At 40.2% G+C, this 12,498-nt stretch overlaps 1 protein-coding gene across 5 annotated transcripts in view; it reads left to right on the top strand.

Moving 5' to 3' along the window:
- The window catches only part of PPP1R42 (protein phosphatase 1 regulatory subunit 42), a 44,946-nt gene extending 32,514 nt beyond the window's left edge, over positions 1-12,432 (top strand). For 2 of the 5 annotated variants that reach the window (XM_027561107.1, XM_027561111.1), the window contains 2 exons: positions 1,210-1,341; positions 11,946-12,432. In XM_027561107.1, the coding sequence (XP_027416908.1) occupies positions 1,210-1,341; positions 11,946-11,959 (146 nt within the window). In that variant the 3' untranslated portion in view covers positions 11,960-12,432. Of the gene's footprint in view, positions 1-1,209; positions 1,389-11,945 lie in introns of those variants that run through there. The other 3 variants (XM_027561110.1, XM_027561109.1, XM_027561106.1) reach the window with 2 other exon arrangements.
- The last annotated feature ends 66 nt before the right edge of the window (positions 12,433-12,498 follow it).

Below are 12,498 nucleotides of genomic sequence, written 5' to 3'. Positions count from 1 at the left end.
TATACATTTAACATCTTGTGGCTCCTGCACTGCAGGTGAATTCTTTACTGCTGAGCCACCAGGGAAGCCCTTTTCTCAGGAGTACTTAGGTATTTTCTCTTGGCCATTTATAGATATCCTTCTTTCTTGTCACCTACATGCTTCTGTGAACCCTTTGCAAACAAATGGTACAGTTCCTGAGCCTCCCAGGCTTACAACTGGTGACCTCCCTAGACACACGCATGTAACACACAGTAACTATGCACCTGGCCGATAGCTTGAACTATGGTCTTCATGTAAAGTCTCTCTGTTATTGCTGCTCAGGAGAAATGGAAAGCGTGAATTAAAGTCTAGAAGATACATTGTGCTTTTGAAAATCTACAGTATACCTTCAGGACTTTAGAAGAGTTAATATGAACCATTTAAAGATACCTCTGCACAACCAAATACATTGTAAGTGAAGAGGAATTCTTAGGAAGATGGTCATTTTTAAATTTCCTGACCTTTGACATATTTTTGGTAGCCCTGTAAATTTGGAGCTCTATAATAATAAAATTACAGGGATTATGTCTTTAAACTTCAAGGATCTTACAATAAAAAATCTTGTCCTTAATACAGTCTCAAAATCAGAAGTAGTCAAATACTTTAACGAAGTTCAAAATATCTTAATAACTTTCAGCATTTACTTTTGTAGTGTTTTGATGGAAACATTCATTTATTCACTTAATAAACACTTGTTGAGCACTGCGGATATGCCCAAGATTATGCTAAGCTCTGAGAATTAGAGTTGATTAAGGCAGTTTCTACTTAAAAGAAAAATCATTGCTAGAAAGTTATGAGGATCTATAAACAGGGAAATGATGTTAAGTGTGGAAATAAGGTATGAACAGATTACAAAAACTGTAATTGACTAATCTACTCCCTAAAGGTTAAACACACTGAAAAAATAAACACATAACAGCAAAACACAAGGGTAGTTAATATTAATTAATGTTGGTATACCCATTTTATCTATGAGAGTTGACCATGAACTTTCCTGTGTGGGTTCTCATGTATGAAAATCTGTCATATTTTATCTTGGACATTAACTTTTTATTGGTTTTGCTATGAAACTATTTAGTCATATTTAATTCCATTTCTCAAAATATAGTCTAATGCTGTTCTATGTCATGTTTACAATTTAGTTATTAGTTTCAAAGCAGAATGCTTTTAATTCTTTGTACGCTACAGGTAACTTTGAAACAATGCATCACATAGTTCCTGTTTATTACCCAAAGGTGGGTAAGCCAAAATTAGTTTTTTTCTCTGACATACAGAGATTTCTTGCAAATGGAAATGCAGCTCCAGAAAGCTCCCAAGAAGGTAACTCTAAAATTATTGATGACATGGGGTAGGTTCTTTCAAATACTTCTGTGTGATTTATGTTTTGGCGGGAAGGATGGGACACCCTCACTGTCAACAACACAGAGAAAGAAAGGTCCTCCATCCATCTTCTAGTTCTCTGTTCTCGATTCTTCTTGACCAAGCACCAAAAAAAAAAAAAAAGTTCACTGTTCACCTGCCAAAACAGTCATTAAGTTGCAGTGGTTCAGGAAGAGCTGGGACTCACAGACGAGATATGTCAACTGGAATAAAGCAGGTGACTCAGGCAAGTCCCAAAAGCAGCAGGTAAAGATGTCTAAATGAGCAGGGATAACAGCAAAGGAGCCTGAGGCTGAGATGGTAATGATGGCCCATTGGTGAGTAGAGGGCATCTGGTGGTGGAAAGGAAGGAGAAGCCACAGCACGACAGGGAAAGGCTAGTTTCACCACTTCTCCAACCCAAACGTTCCTAATTTGGGGTCCCAGAAGGATGCATTAAAAGTTTCATTAGGTTCTCAAAGAGATATATGATCTGAAAAGTAGTTTAAGAATCACTATTCTAACCTCACGTGCGTGCTAAGGCCCTTCAGTCATGTCCCGACACTTTTCGACAACATGGACTTCAGCCCTCCAGGCTCCTCTGTCCATGAGATTCTCCAGGCAAGAATACTGGAGTGGGTTGCCAAGCCCTCCAGGGGATCTTCCTGACCCAGGGATCAAATCTGCATTTCTTAGGTCTCCTGCATTGGCAGGCGGGTTCTTTACCACTAATTCTAAACTTTGATTATACACAAGGGCTTCCCAGGTGGCATATACGTAATTTCAGTTCAGTTCAGTTGCTCAGTCATTTTCGACTCCTTGCGACCCCATGAATCACAGCACGCCAGGCTTCCCTGTCCATCACCAACTCCCGGAGTTCACTCAGACTCACGTCCATCGAGTCTGTGATGCCATCCAGCCATCTCATCCTCTGTCGTCCCCTTCTCCTCCTGTCCCCAATCCCTCCCAGCACCAGAGTCTTTTCCAATGAGTCAACTCTTCGCATGAGGTGGCCAAAGTACTGGAGTTTCAGCTTTAGCATCATTCCTTCCAAAGAAATCCCAGGGCTGATCTCCTTCAGAATGGACTGGTTGGATCTCCTTGCAGTCCAAGGGACTCTCAAGAATCTTCTCCAACACCACAGTTCAAAAGCATCAATTCTTCGGCGCTCAGCCTTCTTCACAGTCCAACTCTCACATCCATACATGATCACAGGAAAAACCATAGCCTTGACTAGATGGACCTTTGTTGGCAAAGTAATATCTCTGCTTTTCAATATGCTATCTGGGTTGGTCATAACTTTTCTTCCAAGGAGTAAGCGTCTTTTAATTTCATGGCTGCAGTCACCATCTGCAGTGATTTTGGAGCCCAAAAAAATAAAGTCTGACACTGTTTCCACTGTTTCCCCATCTATTTCCCATGAAGTGATGGGACCAGATGCCATGATCTTCGTTTTCTGAATGTTGAGTTTTAAGCCAACTTTTTCACTCTCCACTTTCACTTTTATCAAGAGGCTTTTGAGTTCCTCTTCACTTTCTGCCATAAGGGTGGTGTCATCTGCGTATCTGAGGTAATTGATATTTCTCCCGGCAATCTTGATTCCAGCTTGTGCTTCTTCCAGTCCAGCGTTTCTCATGATGTACTCTGCATATAAGTTAAATAAGCAGGGTGACAATATACAGCCTTGACGTACTCCTTTTCCTATTTGGAATCAGTCTGTTGTTCCATGTCCAGTTCTAACTGTTGCTTCCTGACCTGCATACAGACTTCTCAAGAGGCAGGTCAGGTGGTCTGGTATTCCCATCTCTTTCAGAATTTCCCACAGTTTATTGTGATCCACACAGTCAAAGGCTCTGGCATAATCAATAAAGCAGAAATAGATGTTTTTCTGGAACTCTCTTGCTTTTTTGACGATCCAGCGGATGTTGGCAATTTGACCTCTGGTTCCTCTGCCTTTTCTAAAACCAGCTTGAACATCTGGAAGTTCATGGTTCACGTATTGCTGAAGCCTAGCTTGAAGAATTTTGAGCATTACTTTACTAGCGTGTAAGATGAGTGCAATTGTGCAACTGAGCATTCTTTGGCATTGCCTTTCTTTGGGATTGGAATGAAAACTGACCTTTTCCAGTCCTGTGGCCACTGCTGAGTTTTCCAAATTTTCTGGTGTATTGAGTGCAGCACTTTCACAGCATCATCTTTCAGGATTTGAAATAGCTCAACTGGAATTCCATCACCTCCACTAGCTTTGTTCGTAGTGATGCTTTCTAAGACCCACTTGACTTCACATTCCAAAATGTCTGGCTCTAGGTCAGTGATCACACCATCGTGATTATCTGGGTCATGAAGATCTTTTTTGTACAGTTCTTCTGTGTATTCTTGCCATCTCTTCTTAATATCTTCTGCTTCTGTTAGGTCCATACCATTTCTGTCTTTTATCAAGCCCATCTTCGCATGAAATGTTCCCTTGGTATCTCTAATTTTCTTGAAGAGATCTCTAGTCTTTCCCATTCTGTTGTTTTCCTCTATTTCTTTGCATTGATCGCTGAGGAAGGCTTTCTTATCTCACCTTGCTATTCTTTGGAACTCTGCATTCAGATGCTTATATCTTTCCTTTTCTCCTTTGCTTTTCACTTCTCTTCTTTTCTCAGCTATTTATAAGGCCTCCCCAGACAGCCATTTTGCTTTTCTGCATTTCTTTTCCATGGGGATGGTCTTGATCCCTGTCTCCTGTACAAGGTCACAAACCTCCGTCCATAGTTCATCAGGCACTCTATCAGATCTAGTTCCTTAAATCTATTTCTCACTTCCATTGTATAATCATAATGGATTTGATTTAGGTCATACTGAATGGTCTAGTGGTTTTCCCTACTTTCTTCAATTTAAGTCTGACTTTGGCAATAAGGAGTTCATGGTCTGAGCCACAGTCAGCTCCTGGTCTTGTTTTTGCTGACTGTATAGAGCTTCTCCATTTTTGGCTGCAAAGAATATAATCAGTCTGATTTCAGTGTTGACCATCTGGTGATGTCCATGTGTAGAGTCTTCTCTTGTGTTGTTGGAAGAGAGTGTTTGCTATGACCAGTGCATTCTCTTTCCAAAAGTCTATTAGCCTTTGCCCTGCTTCACTCCGTATTCCAAGGCCAAATTTGCCTGTTACCCAGGTGTTTCTTGACTTCCTACTTTTGCATTCCAGTCCCCTATAATGAAAAGGACATCTTTTTTGGGTGTTAGTTCTAAAAGGTCTTGTAGGTCTTCATAGAACCGTTCAACTTCAGCTTCTTCAGCATTACTGGTTGGGGCATAGGCTTGGATCACCGTGATATTGAATGGTTTGCCTTGGAAATAAACAGAGATAATTCTGTTGTTTTTGAGATTACATCCAAGTACTGCATTTCGGACTCTTTTGTTGACCATGATGCTACTCCATTTCTTCTAAGGGATTCCTGCCCACAATAGTAGATATAATGGTCATCTGAGTTAAATTTACCCATTCCAGTCCATTTTAGTTCGCTGATTCCTAGAATGTCGACGTTCACTCTTGCCATCTCCTGTTTGACCACTTCCAATTTGCCTTGATTCATGGACCCAACATTCCAGGTTCCTATGCAATATTGCTCTTTACAGCATCGGACCTTGCTTCTATCACCAGTCACATCCACAATGGGGTATTGTTTTTACTTTAGCTCCATCTCTTCATTCTTTCTGGAGTTATTTCTCCACTGATCTCCAGTAGCATATTGGGCACCTACCGACCTGGGGAGTTCCTCTTTCAGTATCCTATCATTTTGCCTTTTCATACTGTTCATGGGATTCTCAAGCCAAGAATATTCAAGTGGTTTGCCATTCCCTTCTCCAGGGGACCATATTCTGTCAGACCTCTCCACCATGAGCCTCCCGTCTTGGGTGGCCCCACACGGCATGGCTTAGTTTCATTTAGTTGGACAAGGCTGTGGTCCATGTGATCAGATTGACTAGTTTTCTGTGATTATGATTTCAGTGTGTCTGCCCTCATGTTAACAGTGGAGTGAAGCAAGCTCTGGCTTTGCTTTGTATTTGTTTTTTATTTTTAGTCCATCGTTGAAAGGTTTTTATAGTGCATAGAATGTATACTTGTTGTTGTTTAGTCATTAAGTTGTGTCCCACTCTTTGGGACCCTATGGACTCTAGCCTGCCAGGCTCCTCTGTGTATGGGATTTCCCAGGCAAGAATACTGGAGTAGTTTGCCATTTCCTTCTCAAGGGGATCTTCCCAACCTAAGGATCGAACCCGTGTCTCCAGTATTGGCAGGCTGATTCTCTACCACTAAGCCACCAGGGAAGCCCCATATCATGGTAGTCACTATGTTATAATAAAGGGCAATAGCAAATTTCATTAAGAAAGTAATCAGAGCCAGTAGATGTACTTTGGAATGGATTTCCTTTTTCCAGAACTGCTTGATGAGGGTCACATGGGCTTGTCATGAGACACTCTCTGAAGGGTCCAATCAAGGGATGGTGACTCAGCATTCCTTAATGGAGCCCACCTGAAGAAGACCCATGACCAACAGTGCTGCTACCCCCATTCCCTGAAGAGTGGCTTAGGCTTGTTGAGAGAGGCCTAAGGGGGACAGAGTCCTATAAGTCTGGAAAATGCTTCATCTGGGGACAGGAGATAGGATACGTAAGGAGTCCTAGTTTGGATCTTGCTTCCTCTCCATTCACACACACACAAAACAGAAGTTATGTGTGAATTTGCCATACCTGATTATGTCCATTGCCATCAAAACCGTAGCAAGTTTGTTCATAGCACCCCAAGAGTTTCTTAAAGATTTACATAACTCAACGTCAGTTCCACAACAGTGTTCTTGCATTTTGTTTCTTCGCCAAGCATTTTGAAAGGTCTTGCTAGTGTATCATCAAGGTGGAAAAGAAAACAATAAAAACGGACACAGCCTCAGAAAACAATATTGGTAAATCTGTACATTGTCACACATACTGTTAGATCAGTTGTGAGCTGTGGCACGTACTACATATTCTGCAGCCCCAAACAAAGCTCTGGTCACTAGGACTGCACTGACAAATCCTACTTCCTAACTAGGAATGCTAAACACAAGCTAAATGCATTTTCAACTACCAATACTAAGTACTGTTGAGATAGGCTACCCTAAATAAACCACCAGCATAGAGGGGTTCCTGTGAGAAGAATATATTGTCCTGCTTTTGCCACTGTCAGTGAAACTGATTATGTTCAATCCTGATTCTTAAGTTTTATTTTGTGAAAAAGTATTACATAAACATTTTCATTTTTAATTTTCATTTATTTATGTTTGGCTGTGCTGGGTCTTCCGGAGAAGGCAACGGCACCCCACTCCAGTACTCTTGCCTGGAAAATCCCATGGATGGAGGAGCCTGGTAGGCTGTAGTCCATGGGGTCGCGAAGAGTCGGACACGACTGAGCGACTTCATTTTCACTTTTCACTTTCTAGCACTGGAGAAGGAAATGGCAACCCACTCCAGCGTTCTTGCCTGGAGAATCCCAGGGACGGGGGAGCCTGGTGGGCTGCCGTCTATAGGGTCGCACAGAGTCGGACACGACTGAAGCGACTTAGCAGGAGTGCTGTGTCTTCATCACTATGTGGACTTTTCTCTAGTTAAGGAGAATGGAGGCTACTCTCTAGTCGCAACATGCAGGCTTCTCAATGTGGTGGCTTCTCTTGTTGTGGAGCACAGGCTCTAGGGTGCACAAGCTTCAGTAGGTGTGGCTCCCAGTCTCTCCAGCACAGGCTCAATAGTTGTGGCACACGGGCTTAGTTGCTCCACGGCAGGTGGGATCCTCCAGGATCAGGAATCAAAGCCATGTCTCCTACATTGGCAGGTGGATTCTTTGCCCCTGAGCCACCAGGGAAGCCCCAACATTTTCTTTTAAATATCTTTTATCTCCCCAGGGCACATTTTCACTGAGGGCATACCAAAACATTGATTTGGTTATCACAAATGATTTAAGTCTTATTAAATGGAAATATCACCAGTTAATATCACCTTCAATCAAAGGTGACCAAACCTATTATGGAATTTCATTAAGCTCTTGATAATAGACTATTAGGGTGTGCCTCTTGCTAACATTTTACTAATTTAGTGTAAGGCTACAAGACAGTCCATGGAGTCCCAAGAGTAGGATACGATTTAGCAATTATACCACCACCATGAGACAATGAGAATAAAGTTAGAAGGTTAGTAAAGTATTAAAATACACAGCTCTTAAGAACAGATTTTTAGTTTCTAAAAAGTTGATTAAACCAACTCCCTCCCTTAATTACTTGAAGGAGGGTTAATGAGCTGGTATCAGCAGGAGAGTCCCCTACAGTCTACATTTAAGATTCAAGGTGGGGAGCCTGATCAGAGGTGGAAAGGAGCTTTAGAGGCTTCTTCCAAAACTCTAGAAGTATAAGCCCCACACTCCTTTAAGGTTTACACACTGAGAGCTGTGCCTGTGTCCTGTGTAGAACACAGTGAAGCAACATCTGTCCAATGACAGGGGAATGTTTTCCACCTCCTTTATAAATGCATGCCGTCTGTGCTCATGTATATTTACACAAGCCTGCCTTCCCTACAGGGAGGAAAAAGTCAGACTCATTGACGTTGCTGCTGACCCCCAAACTGAACTTGATACTATCAATGTACACTTTAATTAAAGATTAGTTCAACACTATTTTTTTATTTAAAGGCTGATGCTGAACAAATGCCTTCACTGTTCAATTAAAAATAGTATGTGGTATGGAACAAAAAATGTGCAAATTATTGCCTCTTTTTCTGTTTGTCACAGTAAATACTTTCTGACAGATGTTTCCTCTCTTTTCAAGCTGGCTAGGAGGTATTTGAGCCTTAGTAATTTAAAAATAGGCATTAAATACATTTATACATTGTAAATAAGATCCACTGAGAATACAGTACCCACAGCACGGTACAATGAAAAGAGCAAACTGTTACTTGATTAACTATCTTTCAAGCCCAAGCAATGTCAATAGAGTCAATCCATCCCTTCTGTTAATGTAAAAATAATAACTTCCTAGCTGGGTTAGAATGCCCTTAGGTTCAGACACCTTTAAGGAATGTGAATCCCTGGGACCTATAATTCATAGGAAATGTTCACTGTATGTTATTTAACTATTTATAAAATACCTACTAACTTTAGTTAGAAATGAATGCTTTGGGTTTCTTTGAGTTAAAAAGTGATCTTTAAAAAGAGTAAATTTACCACTGTTAAGGCTATGCTATGTTTGAACAGTTGTAACAACAGATCTCCTATGTGCTTCAAGAAGAATTTTTTAAAACTTAGATAATACTTTTAGTCATGAAACTCTGGGATGATCTTATATAAACTCATTTGTAAAGCTCTAACTACGTTTAATTTTGCCGTATTAAATCCAACCTCAGTCTAACTAACTTTTATATGCAAAATAACTGTATACATCAATAATATAGGTATAATGCTAAGATTTTGGTTTGCAGTTCTCAAAGAACTCTTTTGAAATTAGGAGAACTCCCATCTCCCTAAAAAAAAAAAAAGAAAAAAGAAATTAATAGTAATGAGCAACAAAACTTTTTTTAGAATACTCTAAGCTAGCTTTTCGGAGAAGGCAATGGCACCCCACTCCAGCACTCTTGCCTGGAAAATCCCATGGACGGAGGAGCCTGGTGGGCTGTAGTCCATGGGGTCACTAAGAGTCAGACACGACTGAGCAACTTCCCTTTCACTTTTCACTTTCATGCATTGGAGAAGGAAATGGCAACCTACTCTGATGTTCTTGCCTGGAGAATCCCAGGGACAGGGGAGCCTGGTAGGCTGCCGTCTATGGGGTTGCACCGAGTCGGACACGACTGAAGTGACTTAGCAGCAGCAGCAGCAACAAGCTAGCTTTTGTGATGTCTAGTCTCAACTCTGTCAATGGCTTACTCTATGAACAAGAATTATGTAAGTTACAAGAACTGTACTAGTTATTTTCCATTTTAAAATATCTATTCTGAAAGCTTAGTCTTCATTACCCCCAACAAATTATAAAACACAGTAGGACCCTTTGAGATAAGAGTACTATCAGCCCCAACTTATACATAGGGAAAATGAGTGTTGGAGAAACCCAGTCAGAGGAGCCCAACGTCACAGGATTGCCAGGAGGCAGAACTGGGACATGAATCTAGGTCATTGACTCCAAAAATCAAGTTCTTAATTACACTGCCAGGGGGTCTCAAAAACATTACACTGCCAGGGGGTCTCAAAAACACCCTAAAGAAAAGGCAGATAAAATAAGTAAGGGAAGCATGTGAGAATGTGACTGAGGTAAACTGGAGAGCATGCTGTCCAACTAAAGGCAACCGTAGCTACTTGGCTCCAAAACACTACAGCCAGGCAGACAAGTTGAACTTGGGAAATCAGATTATCTGACAAGAAAGATATCTAGGTTGTGGCATCATCTGATTTTTAAAATGTTGTAAATATTGGATCAGTATTTTTTCTTTAAAAATGTCCATTACAGTAGGTAAAAAGAAAAAAAAAAATCAAGTAATGCTAACGAGGATATGGAGCCACCAGAACTGTCATGCACTACTGGTGGGGATGCAAAAAGAATAGTTCAGCCAATTTGGAAAAAAGTTTGACATATTCTTACAAAGTTAAACACACACTCAACACACTCAGCAGTCCCACTCCTAAGTATTTCCCCAGGTGAAATGAAAACATATACTCACACAAAAATCTGAACCCTAATGTTTTCCATGGCTTACGAAGAATCACCAAAAATTGAGAACAACCCAAAAGCCCCTCAGCAGGGAATGGATAAACAAACTGTGGTACACCCATACAATGGACTACTACTCGGCATTAAAAAGAAATGAACTAGCAATATATGAAATGACACAGACTTCAGAAGCACTATGCTGAATGAAAGACACCAGACTTAAAAGGCTACACAATGTATGATTTCATGACCTACTGGCAAAGGCAAAACTGCAGAGACAGAAAACATGAGTAGTTGCTGAGGACCTGGGGTTGACTACAAAGGGTCAATACAAGGGAATCTTGAGGGGGTGATGAAATGTTGCATATCTTTATTGTGGTAGTAGTTACATGACTGTAAATGTTTTATCAAAACTGTTGAACTATATACTCAAAGGACTGTTTAAGTCTGTAAATTATACCTTAATTAACAATGAAGGAAATAGTTGAAAGGTGAAAAAAGCACCAACTGTATACAGATAACAAAACAATATATTTTCTTCACTGGTATATGTGATCATTTTACATTATAAAGATAACAAACTATGTGACACATTTTTTAAAAAGATAAGTATGATTTTGAGACCTACATCACACTGGGACTTCCCTGATGGTCCCGTGGGTAAGACTCCAAACTCCCAATGCAGTCTTGGATCCCTGGCAAGGAACTAGATCTCACACACTACAACTTAAAGAGTCCACATGCTGCAAATAAGGATTCTGCATGCCACATCTAAGACCTGATGCAGCCAAATAAATATCTTTTTAAAAGGCCTAATCACACTCAGTGAAATAAAATCTATAGCACTCTAAAACCAGATTAGGCAAGAATTTCAAAGAAAGATGTATAATGAAAATAGTATTTGGATTGTTAATAGGGATTCAAGTTAATGCTCTTTACTGAGATAAGAGATACAAAAAAAAATGTTTTGCAAATAATGAAGATCCCTACAAATAGTAAATAAAATAGTATGGTAAAAAACACAACTGTTAAGGTCAATCTGCCTGGCTTGAATCCTGTCTCTGCCACTTAGTAACTGTGTGACCTTGGACAACTTATTTCAACTCTCTTAGCTTTATTTTCTCAACTATAAGGTCCTCAAAGGGTTTTTGTAAAGACTAAATGAGAAAATAAAAGTGCTTTCTGTAAAACACTTAGCACTTAAAAAGATACCTGTTACTAATTTATATAATGTTGAAAATTTGAAGATGTTTATTCTCCATTTCAACTGTAATTGCAAATACTGGAGTCTTGCAGGAATTAGGACTAGAGTCATCAGAGCATTCAGAGGCTGCTTAGAGTGGCAGCAGACAAGACAAGGGGGTGGCCTGAGGTGGCGGGTCCTGTTACATCAGTCCTTTCGAACCTGTTGGGCAACTCAGCAGGCAACTGGCCAGTCATTATTAGCAGTGAAGTGCCTGCACTGTGCTGCACATGCACATTCGTCCCAACTCCTAGAGTAGCAGAAGACTCTAGCAGTCTAGGCTAGGGGGAAGCTTGTGAGATGCCAGGGTGCAAAATATAAGGAGCCCTGAGCACCTAATTTGCCTACCCTAGTCCTGGCCCCTACCTTCACTCCAATGTTGTTATTTCCACACCTCTCTCAACTCACAGATTTCCCATAATCTTCCCTACCTCAGGGGCACAATCTTTGTTTCTGCTTTCTTTAAAGCCTGAGAAGATTCACAGTTTAGTAACTAATCATTAGCCTTCACTGTTGTTAATGTGTCCTAGATTATATACGTTTCCTACCTGTTTTGGATAACTTTGTTTTGAAATAATTTAAATGCTGTTTTTTTTTTTTCCTCTGTCAATACAGAACTCTCTCTTTGAAGACATCTGAAAGCTTGCTGACAAAAAATGATGTACGTGAACCTCACCTTCTTCATAATTTGCAAGTAAATTTGTAAAACAGTAAATTCAACCTCAGTGATCTGAAACGTTTCATTCTTTACCTTTACAGCACTAGGCAACATCATCATTTGTGGTTTGTAGCTTTACAGTCTCTCATTAAGAAAAACCTTTGCAATTCCTGTTTAATTTGCTTCTTTATAGAATCTGAAACAGTCCTTTACAATTGCTTTACTTCTCATTACATACAATTTTCTGGGAAGATAAAGATGTGCTTTCTCATTCATCAAAAGTAATTGTTTTCTGAACTCACGGTATTTTGGTGTGCTTCTTTATCTTAAAGTGTAAATCTGACTATATTTATCAAATGGGAATTGAGATGAAAACCTGAGGATTACTCTGAGTTACTAATAAAGTGTGTGGAACTTTATACTCAAATGAAGTAAGTGCCACCATTACTATGTACTAGGTTTGTTATTTAGACGCTAAGTCGTGTTTGACTCTTTTGCGACCCCAAGGAC

This window comes from Bos indicus x Bos taurus, chromosome 14 (genome assembly GCF_003369695.1).
Source record: "Bos indicus x Bos taurus breed Angus x Brahman F1 hybrid chromosome 14, Bos_hybrid_MaternalHap_v2.0, whole genome shotgun sequence".
Lineage (NCBI taxonomy): Eukaryota > Metazoa > Chordata > Mammalia > Artiodactyla > Bovidae > Bos > Bos indicus x Bos taurus.
This window is presented reverse-complemented; position numbering and strand designations above follow the sequence as displayed.